General features: G+C 55.8%; 2 protein-coding genes across 3 annotated transcripts in view; one reads left to right on the forward strand and one right to left on the reverse strand.

Moving 5' to 3' along the window:
• Nucleotides 1–5665, forward strand: part of SEPTIN11 (septin 11) — a 47755-nt gene extending 42090 nt beyond the window's left edge. The window contains exons 10-11 of one of the 2 annotated variants that reach the window (XR_005256629.1): nt 1–1667; nt 2116–5665. Coding sequence is in view for 1 of the 2 variants with exons in the window: in XM_038134154.1 (XP_037990082.1) it covers nt 1–16 (16 nt within the window). In the remaining variant the exon portion in view is untranslated. The other variant, XM_038134154.1, reaches the window with a different exon arrangement.
• Nucleotides 4800–17670, reverse strand: part of CCNI (cyclin I) — a 23568-nt gene continuing 10697 nt past the window's right edge. Inside the window, exons 2-7 of the mRNA XM_038134155.1 lie at nt 16049–16205; nt 10630–10764; nt 8253–8327; nt 7964–8104; nt 6956–7186; nt 4800–6400 (exon numbers count right to left, since the gene is read on the reverse strand). Coding sequence (XP_037990083.1) covers nt 5939–6400; nt 6956–7186; nt 7964–8104; nt 8253–8327; nt 10630–10764; nt 16049–16162 — 1158 coding nt within the window. The 5' untranslated portion in view covers nt 16163–16205 and the 3' untranslated portion in view covers nt 4800–5938. The remainder of the gene's footprint in view (nt 6401–6955; nt 7187–7963; nt 8105–8252; nt 8328–10629; nt 10765–16048; nt 16206–17670) is intronic.

Consider the following 17670-nt stretch of genomic DNA (forward strand, 5'->3'; position numbering starts at 1 on the left):
CTTCTTCTTTATGTAGCCGTCACCTTGCCAAAGCCCCCACACCCTCTCTCCCAGTGGACCGCAGGGCACTGGAAGAGCTGCGGATCCGGGTCCCCCTGCCGGGAGAAGAGCCATCTCATTCCTCCATCACGTCTGCCCTCCTCTCCTTCCCCCTTTGTTCCCACCCGTGCGTCTGAGGGTGTGCTGTGCTGTGTGTCTGTGCGGGATCTGCCCGCTCCGACGGCTCCAGGCTTGCAGCGCTGCCGGAGGGAGCGGCCGCCGGAGGGAGCTCGGCCGCGCTGTGACTCGTTGCTCTGGGTTAGTTGGATTTTCTTGCCTCCCTCCCCGCTTTGTTTGGCCATGACATGCGCACGCCGCTGGTGACACACAGGATGACAGACTGAGGGTGAGTGTGCGTAGCTGGGGGATGTAATTTCTGCCTCAAGCCTGGCAGCTTTGGACACGGCAACTTCATCTCCAGGGCGTCCTGCGCTCCTCTGGCATGGCTGGAAATCTCTCCATGGAGCTGGTGACGTTCTCAGTGTGTCACTGTGTGACGGTGGATGTCCCATCCTGTGGCACGGATGGAGCCTGTCCTGGACAGTCAAGGCCTTATTTTCTGGCAGTGCCTCGCCGTGGGCAGAGCAGGATTCTGGTTTTGTACAGCTGAGCTGCTCTGGCTCGCACTTGGATCCAGGGCTTCGTTTTGTTTTCATGAAGCCTAATTAGCGATTATTTTTTTAACAGTCCTGAATGTGGGCAAGTTGTTAAAATTTCTACCTTGTTTACTTTGGAAGTGAACTCAGTCGGAAAGTTTGACAAGTGCCAAAGGATTGCGTGAAGGCAAAACCAAAACCTGTAAAGGTGTGTAGTGACCTCCAGCTGGTTTGGGCTGGAGGGAAGGAGGCAGCCCCAGCCTCTCAGAGTGTTGGTTGGTGCAGAGTGCTGCACTTTGATTTTTAACCGAATACTAGTGATTTATTCTTTGCATCGGTGAACCTTGATCAAGGACTTCCCTTCCTTTACCCTGCCAAGGTACAGCTACCCTGAGTTGGTCTAGGTTTGGCCTCTGGCACTCGCTGTGTGACGTGCCAGCTGCTGAGGGGCTCTGCTGGAAGCTGCCAGGTTTTTTTTCACAAGCACAGTATTTTGCAGCTCTCTTCAGTGACAAGGGTCAGCTGCCTGCGGCCAGGTGAAAGAAAAACTGCTTGTCCTGGAAACCTTTGCAACCAAAGAAGTGACTTTACAGGTACATCCGGAAGGGTTATTGAGTGTTGGCCTCATGTGTGCTGTACCCTGGTACGTAGCTGGACTTGCTGCCTGCTGCCCAGCCCAAAGGGCTGTGAATATTTGTGCAAGTGTAGCTTGGGGCAGGGCTTGCAGTGATACCAAAACCAGAGCCTGCCCCGCTCACGAGGCTGCAATGGCCTGGAGATGGTACCCAGTGCCTGCCACCAGAGAGCCAGGTCGGAAACCTGTTCAATTCAGCCTTGTGACAACAAAGGAGCGTTGAGGCCGTTGCTGGATTAAACCTTGGCTGTGGCTGTCCCTGTCTTGCTCTGCAGAACTCTGTGGGTGTTTGTCTTACCTGGGAACCACCACTTGCAGGATGGGATCCCTGCGTGCCCCAGGCCAGCATTCCTACCAAAAAGCCACGGCTTGAGCTGCACCTTTTCAGAAAAAAAGTAGTGAGTAACCATGCAGCCTGAAAATAGGGGTTCATCTTGCGGCTGAGGGCTGCTGGGGCTCAGGGCATGCTGGTGCTCGAGCCCCTCCTGTGCCTCACGCAGGCCAGTGTCCCCCTGGCCCAGGGTTCTCTGCACGCCAAGCTGGTCATTGCTGACTGAGAACCTGCTAATGGCCAGGCTGTCTTGGTTTCCAGTGGTTTTCTTGCCCAGGTAGCCTCCTGATTGCCTGCCCAGCAGCCACCCCAGCTGCTGGATGGCTCCTGCAGGCTTCTGTGAGACCCTCTGCCAGGGAGGGAATCCTCTCCTTCTGTTCCCCTCTGTCCTCACTCCTCTTTGTTGTTGTTCCTTGTGAAGTCCAGACGGGATTATTTTCAAAGCCTGATGTAAAGAGAAGCAGCTGGGCGCGCCCCGAGTGCCAGTACTCACACGCACTGCCTTTCTTTTGCAGCTCTGTAGAGTTTTGCCGTGCTGGTGCCTTGGGTCCTGCTTGCGGCTCTGGAGCCCGTGTCTGCGGGAGCGCCGAGCGCAGTTAGAGAAGGGCACTAATGGGAATGGGGATGGAGCAGCAGCGGGCCAGGTGAGGCGGCTCCCTGTGGAGAGGGCAAGGCAGAGGTGAGGGAGGATCAGCAGCGCCTGGCCTCTAGAGGTCCCCTGCAGCCCGAATTTGTTTGTGGCTGTTGGAAAGCTCGGTGGCGGTGCGCGCCGAGCTGCCGGTCACCACCTCCTCACAAGCTGGGCTCGGCTCGAAGGGAACGGGCTCAAAGCATGCAGCAGCTTTCTTACAGAGCAGCTACTAAACTTCCGGGGTTTGGTTTTTTTAATTTTGTTTTGCCCCAGGCTGTTGAGGTGGACGGTGTCAGCAGAAGGTTTTGGGGTTTTTTAAGAGCAGATTCAGGGAGAACAGGTCCATAAGGATAACAGTCGGACCCCGTTGGTGGCGGTCAGGGCGCAGGGAAGGGAGCAGAAGGCGCGGGCGCTGCCGGCGGAGTCTGTGGAGCGAGGGGCGGAGCTGCCGCAGGCTGGTGGGGGCTTTCCCACAGCCCGGGGCTGGAGACGGGCTGGCGACGTGACCTTCAGCTGCTTCCTGCATGGCTGCCGCTCTCGGGAAGAGCTGTCAGCGCGGGGAGGGGGCGGTCAGGGAGGTTATTTGTCACCGAGCGTCCCCCAGCAAAGCAGGGGAAGCCGCTGCATCCACTGCCACTTGGAAAGTTGCGCTTTGGGGTTAACCCTTGTGTGGCTGCTGCAGAGGATCCATGCTCGCGTGTCCGGCGGGCAAATCCTTCGGGGGCTCGGCGAAGCCGGGTGCTGCCGGGAGCAGCGCAGCGTGTTGAGGGGCAGCTGGGATTGCAGCCCCTCACAAGCAGCAGCGCTCTGCCGGGATGTGGCTGCTGTGCCTGGGGAGCTGCCTGGCCTTGGGGCACTGAGCAAACCCTTGGGTCTGGGAATGCAGCGCTTTCATCCCAGTGCTCCTGTGGCAGGTGCTGGGCTCCTGGCCTGCAATGCTCTGGGCCCCCCTGCAGCACAGACCCCGTGTTGGCATCTTGGGCTGGTCGTCCATGATACGAAGCACTGAGGTTTGTGGGAAGGTCACATGGATGTGAGGAGTGAAGGGCATCAGGGAATGTTTTCCTGTGGGGAACAAGGAACCCTGGCAGTGCTCCAGTCCAGCCCTGTGCTCCAGCAGGGGAGCAGCAGGGAAGGCAGCCTGCTGCTGGAGGTGATGGGGGCCATGCAGGGTGGGGCTGGAGCGGGCAGCTGCTGCACTTGCTCCAGGGAACAGCAAACACGACAGGCTGCTCTCAGAGGCCACAGCCAGAGAGGTGCCAAGCATCCAGGGCCTATGCTGGGACAGCAGGATGCTGCAGAGATGGCTCGCCTGGACCTGGGACAGGGTTTGTGCACGGCAGCAGGGAAATAAAATGTGTCTGTGTCTCTCTGCAGCCCACTGGGGCTGGGGCACGCCTGTGCTTGGGACTGGGGAGCGGGAATGCTGCCTCGGCAGCCAGGGACACCGAGTCCTGTCTCTGCAGGTGTTTGCCTCCCCGGGCTCGCCGGGTCAGCGCTGTGGCTTGGCCAGCTCCAGGCAGCACAGTGAAGCCAGGAAAGGTTTGGGGCAGTTCTGGGAGAGCCACAGTGATGCTGTTAATTGGGTTTTGGAAGAGCTCTCCCTTCAAGGCTGGCACCAGGTGGGGCAGTGCACCGCCTGCTGCTGTCCTGTGGCTTTGGCAGTGGGAAACAGTGACAAGGACACAGTTAACTTCCCAGCGCGACACACAGCCACGGCTGCAGCACACCTGGGACAGCAAACTGCCCCAGAGCCGCCCAAATATCGCCCGAGGCCCAGCTGCCCTCCTTGCTGCTCGGGCCAGGCCCCTGCCAGCTGGCACAGGCTCCCTGCTCCCACCCTCGTGCCAACTCCTCTCCCTGTGTGCATCTGGGAGTGCCCGTGTGCTGGTGCTGCAAGCGGGAATGTGGGAACGCACCCTTAAATGTGGGGTGGAAAAGAGCAGGGCGAGGGGAGAAACCAGTGTAGTTTAACAGGGCAAGATGGGTAACGTGCCACGGGCTGGAAGCAGCGAGCCCCAGAACTGGCGATATCCTGCAATGACAGAGCGCTTTGCTTGGCAGCGTGCTTGTGACGCCTTGAGCCTGCTCAGCAGCCTGGCTTTGGAAAACCGAGCTGTGGGATGACAAGGTCAGGGACTGAAAATACTGTAAGGACGGCAGGAAGGGCTGGAAGGGAAGGAAGACACACACCCTGCTGAGAAATGTGGTCTTAAGGGGGATTTTTTGAGCCATGTCAGGAAGAAGCCGGAACGCAGGAGAAGGCTGTGGCCTGCTGCAGTAAGATGGCGCCTTGGAAGGGAGGGAGCAGGAGGGGCTCCAGGACAGGGGACATGGAGCAGTGTCCCTGCCAGGCACTCAGCCCGGAAGGGCAGCAGCCGGGAGTGGAGCACCAGGGCCAAAGCTGGAACGGCTGCAGAGGCAACGAGTTCCTGCTGGGTCACTCCCCTGGCTGCCCAGCACCTCTCACGTCACCTTTCCAGGGGCCTGGCGCAGAGCAGCTCCCTGGCAGCCTCCAGGTAAAGCCGAGCCAGGTCCTTGGTGAAAAGCACAACACGCGAGTGGGAATCCAGGACAACTTTCTTTATTGCTACCAGAAGGCTTTCATCAGTACAATGGCTCTGGTTACAATACCTTCCTCAGGGCTGTGGAGAGAGCTTACAGTCGGGACAGGGTGTTCTGAGAACAGGGTGTCACACGGAGGAGACGAGTTACAGGTCGGACTCTTGGTTAGAAGTTACATGAACACAAAACTCGAGTATGGGGTGTTTTGTTTTGGTTCTGTGCCTGATGTTGACACAAGTTCCAAACCTCAGACGTCCGCAGCTGCCCCGGCACCTCACCCAGCAGTGCTGGGAAACGTGCAGGGAGAACTGGGCTCTGCACAATTCGAGGGTTACATCTGCTGGAGAGAACCAAGCCTTGGTGAGAATCCACACTCAGTGCGACACAGCAAGGAAAAATGGTTTCATTCTAGTGATGCAAAACACAGTGACTGCTTTCTGTGCTGGGAAAGGCAAACTGGAGTAACAGGGAGGAGTCTCCGTGCAATGCACAGAGCACCTTCACCCTCCTGTGGGAGCTACTGAAGTGTGGAGCAGCTTGCAAGCATCGGTTTTGGGTTTGTTTCCTGCCTCATCTTTTGTTTAAATCCAGTTTTTCCATATTATCACGTTTAAACACCCAACTATGAACGAAAGAGGTTTTCTGTTTAGAAGGGCAAAAGAAAGCTGTGGTGGAGGTGGGGCAGGACAGAATGTCATGCACGAGACTGGCCAAGAACTAAAAGAGGAGCAGGCAGAAAGGGAGCAAGGAGCGGGTGGGAATGGGAGCGGAGAGGCGTTAGTTGGCTGGAAACCCGGAACGGCTCCGCAGGGCTGGTGTGAGCTCTCGGATGTGGAGAATGGGTTACAACACACAGGAGCAGAAAAACAGTGGAACCGACAACACTAGAAAGGAACAGGTTTTTGCTACTTTTTTTGTTTGGTTTTTGGGTCTTTTTTTAGATTTTTATACTTTTTTGTGTTTTTAAGTGCTTAAATAGTGGAACTATAATTAGCCGCACAAGAAATAAAATTCAAAAAAGGGTCGGGATTTTTTTTTTCCCTGGTTTTCTTTTGGCTCCCTTCAGTTCAGCCTGACAAGGTACGGCCCCTTCTCGCCCCGCTGAGGCCACGGGCTGCCAGGTCCCGTGGCGGCGCTCGCAGCTACATGACAGACACCGGCTGCAGAGGCGGGCAGGGCGACGCGCTGCCCTCCTGCCGCGAGACGTCGGCGCCGCAAGCGGAGCCCATGCTCTCCAGGGCCGCCGCCTCCGGAGCCAGCTCTTCGTTGTACAGGCGCTTGATGCCGTCGTAGAAGTCGTCCACTTCCATCTCTTCCACCTTGCGCTTGGCGGAGCCTGGCTTGCAGCCGCCGGCGGGGGCGGGCAGGCGCGGGCAGAGCGCGGCTGTAGCTGTGACGGGCGCTTCTGGCCGGCCGTTGTCCTGGGAGAAACCCGGCCCTGGGACAGAGGAGGGCTGGCGGTGGAACGCTCCTCTGTTACAGGTCACCAGGGTCTGCTGGAGGGGACTGTAGACATATACAGAGTTGGGCAGCAGAGAAGGCTGCAGAGTGGAAAGGTGATGTGCCACCAGCTCCCGGCAGTGGATCAGCTGCGAGCTGTCCATCTGGAGTGGGAAGACAAGCAAAGGCACCGCCGCTGTGGGATCGCTGGCAGCGCGGGGAGAAGCAACGCCTCGGCCGCCTGTGCCCCTCGTCTGCCAACAACGTGCTGCTGCCCCCTACCACGATGACGTCCTAAGGTACAGCCCCTGCTTCTTCCTGCACCTTGTGGGACTCGTGGGGGGAAGCGGGCACGACTTGGAGATGTTAAAGGATTTCACTGCCTGTTTTTAGTAGCTGGAGTGTGCTCCCAGAGTACCTGCAAGGTTCCCTGTATGCTGTGAATGCGTGGGAAGAGCCACGAACAAGTGGAATTTTTTCCCTGCTGTGTTTTCTCCCTGGTGCAGCAAGGGCCCGTGTACATCAGGGCACACGGCTCCTCCTCCTGTCACACAGGGGTCACGACTGAGACCTGGCAGCACGGTCCCTCCAGGCTGAGGCCCAGCCATCCCCACGCGAGCAGCTCAGCAGCCAGGAACCGCCAAGCCCCAGCGGGCCTGGAGCGCCGAGCGGGACGTGGCCCCGGTGCCTCCCCGCTCCGTGTGCGCTGCCCTCCTCACCTGTGCCTTCTGGAGCAGCTCGATGACGAGAGCCAGCCAGTCGGGGAGCAGCTTCTCCAGCTCCAGGCTGACGATGGCCAGCGCCAGCATGGAGCCCTTGAACTGCAGCAGCTGGAAACAGGCCATGCAGTGCAGCAGCCGCTTGGTCAGCGCCGCCACGTGCTGCGAGGGGCTCGGCGTGGGCAGCAGGGCCAGGAGCTGCGGCCTGCTGGACACCGCCACGGCGTGGAACTGCGGGACACAAGCACAGGGAGCAGCTGGCAGTGCCGGCCGGGCCACGGCGCACCCGGGGAACGGCCTGCACGCACAAGGATCCTCCAGCCTAACGCCGGAGGCAACTTCGGTCCCGTGGGGAAAAACCTGACGTGCTGAACCCACCAAAGCTTGGTGCACCCTTCTGGTGGGACCTGCCTGGGCACCAGGCTCCAGGGCTCTGCAAAAGGCCTTCCCATCCACCCTTCTCTCTCCAGAGCACATGTGGCATTCAGGGGTCCTGGACAAACTCCTCAGGGAAGGAGTGAGGATAAAGCTCCACAGAGAACCTCAGGATACCTCCCTTGTTCTCCTGTCATGCGTGGGTCTGGCTCTTTGCCGTGCTGGCCTGCTGCAGACATGGATCCACACTCACAGCCCACCCTTGGGGCTTTCTCCATGGCTGTACTCCTTGTTTCCCTGCTGCCTGGTGTTTAGCTTTGAGGAAAACCATTGGCAGTGAAGAGTTAGGGGCACAACTTCCGGGAGCTGTGAATCTGTGGCTGAACACACCCCAGACCAAACCCAAGGGCCAGACAGCAGGCTCACATTTTGGATATTGCACTTCAAGAGTGACAAGTCTCATCTGGAATTCTCTGGCAAAGCATTTTCTTTCAGAAACTACAGGTACAGAGGAATTCCAAATATACTCCAAGGTCTTTGTTCCCCTACAGGTAGAATTTTTGTCTAGCTGCTTCTTGACACGTTATTTGCACTGACAGACACCTGGAAGAACATCGATAGCCCTTTACTTACAATATGAAGGAAATCCAGTGGCGTTGCCATGTGAAGGTCCCAGTTCAGTTTATCCAGGATGATCTTCTCCATTCTGCGAATTTCAGCTGGAGAACAACCACAGAAGCTATCCCGAGCCAACACTTTCAGTACTGGAATCCTCTGCGAAAGCCAAGGGAAAAAATGAAACCAGAGAGCCAGTCATTAGAGAAATCACACCAAATGCTTCGATCCTGCCCTGGCAAGTGGCAGCCAGCAGGAGCAGGCAAAGGTAGGGCTGGGAGGGCAGACAGTCCAAGAACAGAGTTACCTCATCTTCCTCGATGGTCTTTGCGGCGAGGAAGAAGCAGCTGATTGCAATACAGTTCAGGTACTTGGGACGGGCCTGTGGGACAGGAGAGCAGAGAGGGCTCTGTGTCACTGTGATGCAGCAACGATGCCCTGATCCTTCTGCTGGGGCATCCCGAGCCCCAGGTCTCCTCCTGGATGCACAGGCTGACCTCTGGCTACGCCCCGGCGGTGGCAAGCTGTGCCAAGCACAAATCCCTGCTCCGTGACGTCAGGCAGGGCAGGGATCTGCCAGCCCTGTGATCCCAGTGGGTGGCACTGGACTGGAAAGAGCAGGCGTTGAGGCACTGCAGCACAGCAGGCTAAGAGGAAATCCCAAGGGGAGCTCTTCCCCTCACAGAAAAGCCACCTCGCCTGCTGCAGCAGAGCTCTGCTCAGAGTGCTGCTGCGGCTCAGACGTGGAACGGGAAGGGAAATGGAGACTGGAAAACACTGTCTTTATCTGGGGAAGTGTTAACTCAGAAAAACTCCTTAAAAAACCCTTGTGAAAGTACCACTTGTGATTTCACACTACAGTTCCCACAAGTGTGGCCCAGGGATTAGTGAGGGAGAGCTGGTCCCTTCCACAAACAAGGAGATGATTTTTAAGCAAGGTCAGAGGAATTTGGAGGGGAAAGGGAGATTTTTCCTGAGCTTTGTGCATGTGACCACCCTGACAAGGAGCTTCACTCCCACTGGCAGTGTAACAATCACTGGCATGGCCACATCCTCCTGAGGGGCCGGGGCTGGGAAGGCAGAGGCTGTTCCTAAGCCCTGGCACAGCTGCAGCGCCGTGAGCAGCTCCTGGCAGCTGAGCTCTCCTGCCTGTGGTCAGAGATGCTGAAGGCAAAGGGAAGTGAAAATCCTGCACTCACAACCTGCACTTGGCATTCAGGTGTCCAAGGGAATGAATTCCCTTAGGGCAGGACTGGGACTGGGCCCTGCCGAGGGTGCTGTGCAGTGAGAGTCACCCACACTGCTGGCTCTGGCTAACAGCCAGTCCCTGCAATCCCCAAGTGTGTTCCTGGGGAAGGGCCTGGAGCTGTTCATATTAAAATCCCACAGAGTAGCCCCTGGTGAAAAACCAGGAGTTCAGCTGCATCAGAGGAATGGCCTTTGTGGGAGAGGCAAACTGGGGAGGGAGCACCAAGCCCCAGAGCTCACCCAGGCCAAGCCCCTCTCCCCGTTCCCGCTCCCTGCCCAAAGCACACGGTGGGCTCTGGACGCGCAGTCCCACGCTTTCTGTACAGACTCCTTGGCTGCTCCAACCTGCTGGAAGAAAACCTGCACTTGTGGGCACTGGCTCCTGAGGGATCTAAATCTTTGCCACCTCAGCATTTCAGTAAATCAGCTCCTTTGGATTCTTAAAAATAATAACTTCCATGGCTTGCACGAACACACGATCAATATTTATTAATATTCAAGGGCTGAGTTAATGAATGATGTCACTTGTGTTGTACCAAAGTCTCACACGGCACAGGGCACAGGCACAGGCTTGGAATGCCATCTCCTAGGGGCCATTGCTTACCCAACAGGCTGGTGGGGTGAGATACGTGCAGAGGAGACCACGGATTGCTGAGCACGGAATGTAACGGAGCAAACGTGCTAAGAGAGAAACTCCCACAGCCCGACTTGAGAGCTGCAGGCCAGGGCTCCAGCTTGGAGCACACTGCGTTTGGTCTCTTGGTGCAAGGCACAGCCCAGCTAAGGGGCCCAGAGGGCAGCAGGGCCCACTTGCAGGGAGCCCAATTGTTTCCCCCCCTTTTTAAGCAGTTTCTATGGAGGAACAGCCTGAAACCCAAAGGGGCTCATCCATTCCGGCTGGGTTCAGCACAGCACGAGGGCACAGCTGTCACATGGACAGCCTGCACCTGTGTTGGCTTCCCTTCTTCCTGCCCACCTCTGGGACATCAGTCCAAGATGGAGTCCATCAGGCTGCAGAGCAGCTTGGTAGGGAACTACTCCCCAGAAGCCATTGTCTGTATTTCAGCTTTCGTCATCCTTTTTTTTCCCCAATTCCCCGCACCACCCCCCTTGCCAGGCTCAACCCTCTCCTCAGTTTTTTCCCCAGCTGGTTTCCTGCTACCTGGTGGTACAAAGGGGAGGAATGCAGCCATGGAGGTGAGCAGGCCTGGGGCTCGTGGGCACTGCCTTTGCCTTCCCAGGCAGCCCAGGCTCTCTGGGTGCCCAAACCCACCCAGCCGTGGCTCCAGAGCAGAGCAGGTGCTGCCCACCCCTGTGCGAGCAGGGCGGGGGCCGGGGGAAGGAAGCGCTTCCGTCCGGCCGCACCGCTCGGAGCGCGCGCACCGACCGTGCCGGGGCAGGAATCTGTTCCCCTCTGTGGAGCTGCAAATATTTACCTTTACTGCTGCTAAAAACCTGTCCAAGAGGCTGATGGCCAGGGCGAGCGTTTCTGGGTAAAGGTGGAACTGGTACTTGAGCTTGGCCAGCCACTGGATGACCTCATCCCTCTGCCTTGGAGAAATGGCTACATCCTGGGGGAGAGAAAGACACGGGTTGAGAAAGGATCAAAGGTTTTACCTCTGCAGGAATGCCTCAGCACGGAAACAAAGCCTCCTTTGCAAAGGGGGATCCTGGAGCCGGCCCCAGCCACCACTCTGTGCCTGCAGTTACTGATCCCATCCCAAACACCTGCCCTGGAAAAGACACCTTTCCTTACAGCAACCTCAAACCTCACTCCAGTGTCACTGTCCTCTCTTCTGGGGCAAAGAGGATGGGTGACATGCAGTTTGTCAAACACTGGCAGCCTCAGCTCCAGAGCAGTTCCCAGAAATTTATTATTTATTTAGCTATTATTTTTTAACCTGCTCAGAACCATGTGGGTGCACAGCAATTCCCAGCTGGAGCAAAGCCCCCCTTGCTGACAGCAGAGTGCAGCGACTTGGCTGGAGTTTTGAGGGCAAAGGTTTATTTTTTCCCCTCAAATTATGGGGATGTTTTTAGCTCAGTACCTGTTATAATAAAGAGAATTGAAACGGCTGACACGAGGCTCTCAGTGGCTCGGTTAACTGGGAAGGGGGAGGCAGCAGCTGCAGCCTCACGTGCAGCTTGGGTCCGGTGTTTGGTGTGGGTGTTTGGCCCGTGTCTCCCCATCGATCTGTTTGGACAGCAGCTAAATTCCAACCACACGCACACCTCAGTCACTGACACAAAATCCTTCCCCGTGACCCAGTTCAGAAGAATCTCCAGCTTTCCTAGAGCCTTTCACATCAGCCAAGGAACTGCCTGGTCTCGCTCCAGTGGGATTATTGGGGACCATCAGCCCAGATGTGTCCAGAAGCACAAACAGCTGGGCTGTAACTGCCCCCAGTAACGCCATGAGGGCAAAGCAGCGGGAATTGAGGAAAAAAACACCCCAATACTGACACCAAACAAATGCTTTAGGCTACATCTGCCACTGGAACACATACGTGTGCCTTCCACAGACAGTCAGAGTGCCTGTGTTGTGCCCTGAGTGCCAGCTCCCAGCTGCAGCTCAGCTCCAGCCTGCTCTCGAATGAGCAGTACCTGCTATTTTCTCCAAGGAACACTGGTTCTTTCTGAAACCACTGATGCAGCTCCAGGGTGAAATGCGATCCCCCCTGGGGACAGGAGAGCCCAGGAGCACAAAGAGCACACCACAGACCAGGCGAGGTTATTGAACGCTCTGCTCAAGGTGCTCCCGAGAGTGGCAAGGGACCTGGGCTATAGCTGGGGGGAAGAAAGGGGAATGCTCGAGCTGGGGGTGGAAGTGGCACCTGCAGTGTTCCTGCTGGGGAGGGAGGGCTCTGCCTCAGCAGCATGGGGGGATTTCAACACCACCACGCCCCCAGTCCTTCCATCCCTGGCAAATCCCGTTCCTGCTCGATCCCACCAAAAGAGGCAGCAGTTTCCACAGCTCCCAGTGGCCTCTGTCCCGGCTGGGTGCTGTTCCCCTGTGCCTGCTAAGGCTAAAGGCGAGGTCTTCTCCTAAAAACAGCATGGCTGGGAAGAGTTAAGCCTCTCTCTCTCTGTGCTGCCTCTCCTGCTGAGCCCCCCAAGACCTGGCCTTGGATCCTGCTGCCCTTCGTGGGCAGCCCAAGGCAGTGTTTGACTGGGGAGCAGCAGCTGCACACGCAGCGCCTGCAGGGCCTGGCCTCGCCGTGTGCAGGGAAAAGCCTTTGACCCAAACCCACAGCGCGGCTGGGTGTGAAATTAAACCAAGGCCAGCCCCACAGCGCCTGGGGAGGAAGGAGCAACTGCAAAGCACCCTCAGCTCGGGGCACGTCCGGCTCAAGCTGGCTCCAAAATCCAGCTGGCTCCTTAGAACTCTCTGGGGAAGCAAAGGAAAGGAGGGCAGCGGATTCTCCGGCTCTTTTTGGAACCCTACAAGAGGGGTGCCTGCTCCAGAGCCTATCTGCAGATAAAGGAGCAGGAGGGTGGGAGCAGAATCCCCTCACAGGCGAGTTTAAGCCCCAGGAAAGGTTGTTACAGCCTGGTCCGGGAGATGGGCAGCAGGAGTGAGAACTGGTCCCCCCGGCCCCACAAACCCTGTTGCTGCTCCGTGCAGGGCGAGGAGCTTCCCACACAAACACCAGGCTCTATCCCTCTCTCTCAGAGGTGTCCCTGTGACACCCTCAAACACAAATAACAAAATGCAGCACAGGAAAATTAATTAAGCGGCAAGGTCACTGATCCTTAGTTAATTGAAACTAAAAGCAAAACTGAGACACTCTGGGGGCTGAAAGTGAGAAAGTCCCTTTGGGTGGAAAGCAAAGGTTCCTTCTTGGGGCAGAGGTACTTTCCATGTGTCATCCCTGCTCCAGGCAGGAGAACCAGGGGCCAAGATGTGGGTGCTCCTGGAGGGCAAGCACAGAGCAAATCATCTCTAGGGATGCTGATCTCTCCCCTGCTTTCAGACTTATGGACCATGTAGGCTAAAATAAATACGATCTGTGAACTCGAACATGACTCTGTTTCAGTGCTGCCGAACCGAGAGAAAACAGCCCAGCTGATAATCTTCTCCTTAATGCCTCCTGCCCCCGACAGGTGTTCTGCTCTACCCCATGTCTGCTGCTGCCTGCTCCCTGTGGGCTCCTGGGCAGTGAGCAGGTGACCTTTATTAGCACTGGAAATACGCTGAGCTCTCTGGATTCCTCAGGAGGGACAGAGAACAAGCAGCGAGACAGAGTGAGCCACAACAGGAAAGACAGGAGGCGTGACACCAGTGACACTCTCTGTCTAAAAAACATAAATTCAAAAATCTTCACTGACACCCCTGTCAGCCACAAAGTTACTCTGTAACAGGCAAAAATCAACCTTTGGCCAGTCTTTACGGCTCCATTTCTCAAGCCTTAATCCCAAGAACACTCCTGAATGTCACCTGCATCTCATATAACCCATGGGGGCAGAGGGGGGGACAGCAAGGGGAACCAGAAGGGAAAAAAATCCAAATCCATTCAGAAGCAGGAGGAGGTGCCAGACTCAGCCCACTGCTTGGTCAGGCTGGAAAGCCTTTGTGAGATCTGGCTTTGGTACGCTGCACATACCCAGAACCCTGGCCTGCATTTAAAGGAGGGAGTAGGAATTTTTAGACACGGAGTACAAACAAAACAGAGGAATCAGGTACATTAAATCACCAGGAACCAAGTTCCCAACACACTCTGCACCCCATCCTAAAATGGAAAGTCTTCCTGCTTCTTTAACTGTGGGTTTCTTTCTTCCTGTCAAAGACCACACTGTCACATATTTAGAAGCTGAGTTTGTTCCGCTTTTAAACACCAGAACCAAAAATGTCTCCTGAAGAGTCAAAACAGAAAGTTTGCTCCCCAAAAACATCTCCCTAGTGGCTCCAATCAGATCACCGGATGCCTGCAGACGCACTCAACCTTTTGTCGCTGGCAAAGCAGGTGAGTCCATTAAAGCTCCGTGCAGCTGACCCACCCTCAGAGCAGGGAGTGGAAAGTTCCACACGCTCCGGGGTGCCAGATCTGATCCGCAGAAGGATGCAGATTTCCCGATTGCCACGGGAAATAAACAACGCCGGCGTGCAAGGGAGGTTTTAGGCTGCTGCAGCTGCTTCCAGAAGAAGGCAGTGGATATTGGGGACTCCCAGATACAGAGCAAACAGGGTAATTCACATTGCACATCCGTGCCTGCAGCGCTGCCGAAGTGAAGGCTGGGGGAACACGGGACGGTTGGACAAGGTGGGTGTCCTGAGCCGCAGGAACAGAGGGAAATGTGTGGTCACAGACAGGAGCATTCTCAGCTGCTCCACGCGGGTTTCCCCCGAGCAGGCAGCTGTGTTTATGCTCTCCTCTCCCTCTGACCTTCCTACACCTCACGCTCACACACGCAGCTTCCACTCCCAGTTAGAGGTCCCTTACTGCTCGAAAACATTCAGTGGCACAGCACTGGTAACATCAGTGTCTGAGCTGGCATGTAGGAAAACAGAAAGGAAAAGGCTACACCAAGACAAGAGTTTTGGGGGTGGAAATTCCAGGAGCAAGGACAAGCACAGAGGAGGGATTGCTGGGAAGCCTGCCTGAAGCAGGTGGCGGTTTCTGAGCCACCAGAACCAACTCCACCAAGGCAGAAAGGCAAGCGCCTCATCCCTGTGAAATCTTCACCCATCAATCTGGTTTGGTTACACTCGAGTCCCTACCCTATCTTGTTATCCTGTAATCTTATCTCCCTACAGTATAATCACCCCAGGAGTACAGCCAGCAGGGAATGACAGGCTGGTTTACCATAGGCCAGAGTCTTCAGCTGTTCGTGCTTCCAGACGGCCACAGCTACGACACACTCCACACCTCTGACAGCCAGATCGCTTGTTTGGAAACCGAAACAGGGATTAACAAAACTAACGCTGAGGCCCTTAAAATGTATTTGCTCCTGCCCAACGGCAGCAGCCTCCTGTTTGCCAGACAGGGAAACAAACACCACAGGGATTAGCTCTGACGGCAGCTGACTTACCTGTGCGAACGTTTCACGTGGTGCAACAACTGCGAGCCTGGATCCTGGCCCTCAGTGCGCTCATTTCAGCCCAGCCCGGGAACAAAGGGCCAGAAATCCCGTGACAACGTCCTCACATTCCATTTTATTCCAGACAGAACTTTGTGGAGCGCACAGGCGTTTGTGAGTGCTCAGGTGAGACAGAGCCTCCTCCCAAAGGAGCACAAACCTGCTTTGGGCCGGGTGAGGCCATGAGCGGCCTGGTCCAACCTCCCTGCAGCCCAGGAGGGAGCCTCTACTACAGAGCCCCCGTGGGCTCTTCCAGCCTGAATTTTCCTCCAGTCCTGTGAGAACATTCCTCACTGGAACAGGCCAGTGGCTGGCTCAGCTTCCCTCGACATCAGCTTGCACCCTGCTCTATAAATAGCCCTGCTGGAGTCAGTGGGGTTCTTCCTGGAGCAGACATCAGATCAATGCTGCCATTAGTGAATTGCTCCAAGAAAATGAAGCTGCTTTTAGGAACTGTTGCAGAGCTGGTGCCCAGCAGAAAGAGGCACTAATAAAATAATCCACACCGTTTGTAAAATGAATTTAATCGGGACAATGTGTGTGTGTGCTGCCACAAGCCCACTCGGCAGAGACCTAACCCTGTGTGCCGGACAGTGCGCTCTGCACCCCTGGGCCAGGTGTGCCCATCAAATACAGAGGGAATGGCTTCCTTCAGAGGCTGATTCCCCAGGTGCCAGGAAAGGTAACTGCTCCTGAACTCCTCCCGTGGCTCCCACACTAACCCCCTGGAGAGTCCCCTGCCCTGCTGGGACGGATGATGTGAAGGACAGACATTACCTGATTGGGCTGAATTTTCGGCACATGTGCTTTCCACATTTGAGCTTCCCTAGAGATTGCCATCTCCAGAAGGAGAGACAACCTCTGGCTCTCCAGGGGTCCTGAAAACTTCATGGTGACCCTTGGATCCACCTGCCACCCAGCTGGATACAGCTACCTGCAAAAGCAAAGACAGCTTGGTGAAACACTGGGCTCTGCCTGTCCAGGCCAAAGGCAGAATAAAAAATAAAATTAAAAGTAAAGGGGAATAAAGCTGCAGGAAATGGAACTGGCTCCTCCGGCCCTGGCACAGCCTCACTCACAGAACGGCCTGTCAAAAAACTTGTCCGTTACACACGGAAAACGAAGCAGACACAAGGCTGTTGTCCTTTTTGCTTGAAGGAAAGAATCGCACCACCTGCTCTCAAATGGAGAAGATGAAGTGATGGAAAAGGTTATTTAGGTAGTAGCTCCGAGGCTGCCTAGCAGCACTGTGGCTGCAGATTTCTGACAGTGTTAACTCACACGGAACAGGGAAATGGCAAATGAAGGGTGGGTAAATCCATGGGAAAGTTATTGAAACTCCCAGTTCTGTGCACGAGGCCTTGTGCAATCCCCCCAAGGTGGGTACTGGCCAAACACTAACCAGGCATTGTCATGTGAATACAACAGTCCAGGCTCCATTTACAGGAAATCAGCAAGGTGCTGACTCTGAGAAAATAAACAGAATCCACAGGGAAAACAATCCCTTATTATAAACAACAACAAAAGCAGCTCCGAGCAAATGAAGATTCAAGGTGCTTTCCCAGAGCTAAAGGAAACCTTTAACATCAAGACTGACAGAGTACAACCATTGTTCTTTATTCACACAAACTGCACCAGGTGTAAGCCGCACTCCAGTCCCACTTCAGAGCCCAGAAGGTTTGAAGTGGCAAACAAACGTCAGGGCCCTCTGTCCTGAACAGGAACCCCTTCCATATTAGATTTTTATCTAACAAATCCTGCTCCATGACCCAGGGACAGCCTGTACTGGCTTGGCATGTCCCTACACGAGATGCCCAGGCGTCACTGAATAGACACAACACCTTGGAACCAGCAGACCTGAAAAGGACTCCTAAAGCTCTGTCGTGCGTCTCTTCTCACCAGCTCCCAAACGGCCACTGTGGGCTGAAAAATCCCTCTTAGAAGTTCCTCTCTTGCCCAGAGGGAGACTCTGCCTGGGGAAGTGAAACTCCAGAACCTCCAACCACAGCTTATTTATATGCATTTACTCGATTTTGCATTTGTTTTTGAAACCTGGGGCTGATCCTGAGGACACTCGCTGTAAATGGGGCTGAAGGGGAAACAGGGACACAGAGTGACAGCCTCCCCTCCAGCTCCTTCCCCTGGGGCCTTCATTAGCATCTCGTGAGCCTCCCAACAGAGCCACAGTTTTCCCTGTGGCCAGTTCCCAAAGCCGGATCCCTCAACACCTCATGGCAAAGCTGTGCCAGGCACGGCACCAGGTGGGATGTGGCAAGGGTGGGAGCAGACCCACGGCAGAGGCCGAGGCTGGGAGCAGGGCTGCGAGCCTGAGGACCGGGAGCAGCTCGCTCCACGCTCGTCAGGAGAACAGCAGGAGCTTTATTTAGCCCGGCCACGTC

This window comes from Motacilla alba, chromosome 4, assembly GCF_015832195.1.
Source record: "Motacilla alba alba isolate MOTALB_02 chromosome 4, Motacilla_alba_V1.0_pri, whole genome shotgun sequence".
NCBI classification, from domain to species: Eukaryota; Metazoa; Chordata; class Aves; order Passeriformes; family Motacillidae; genus Motacilla; species Motacilla alba.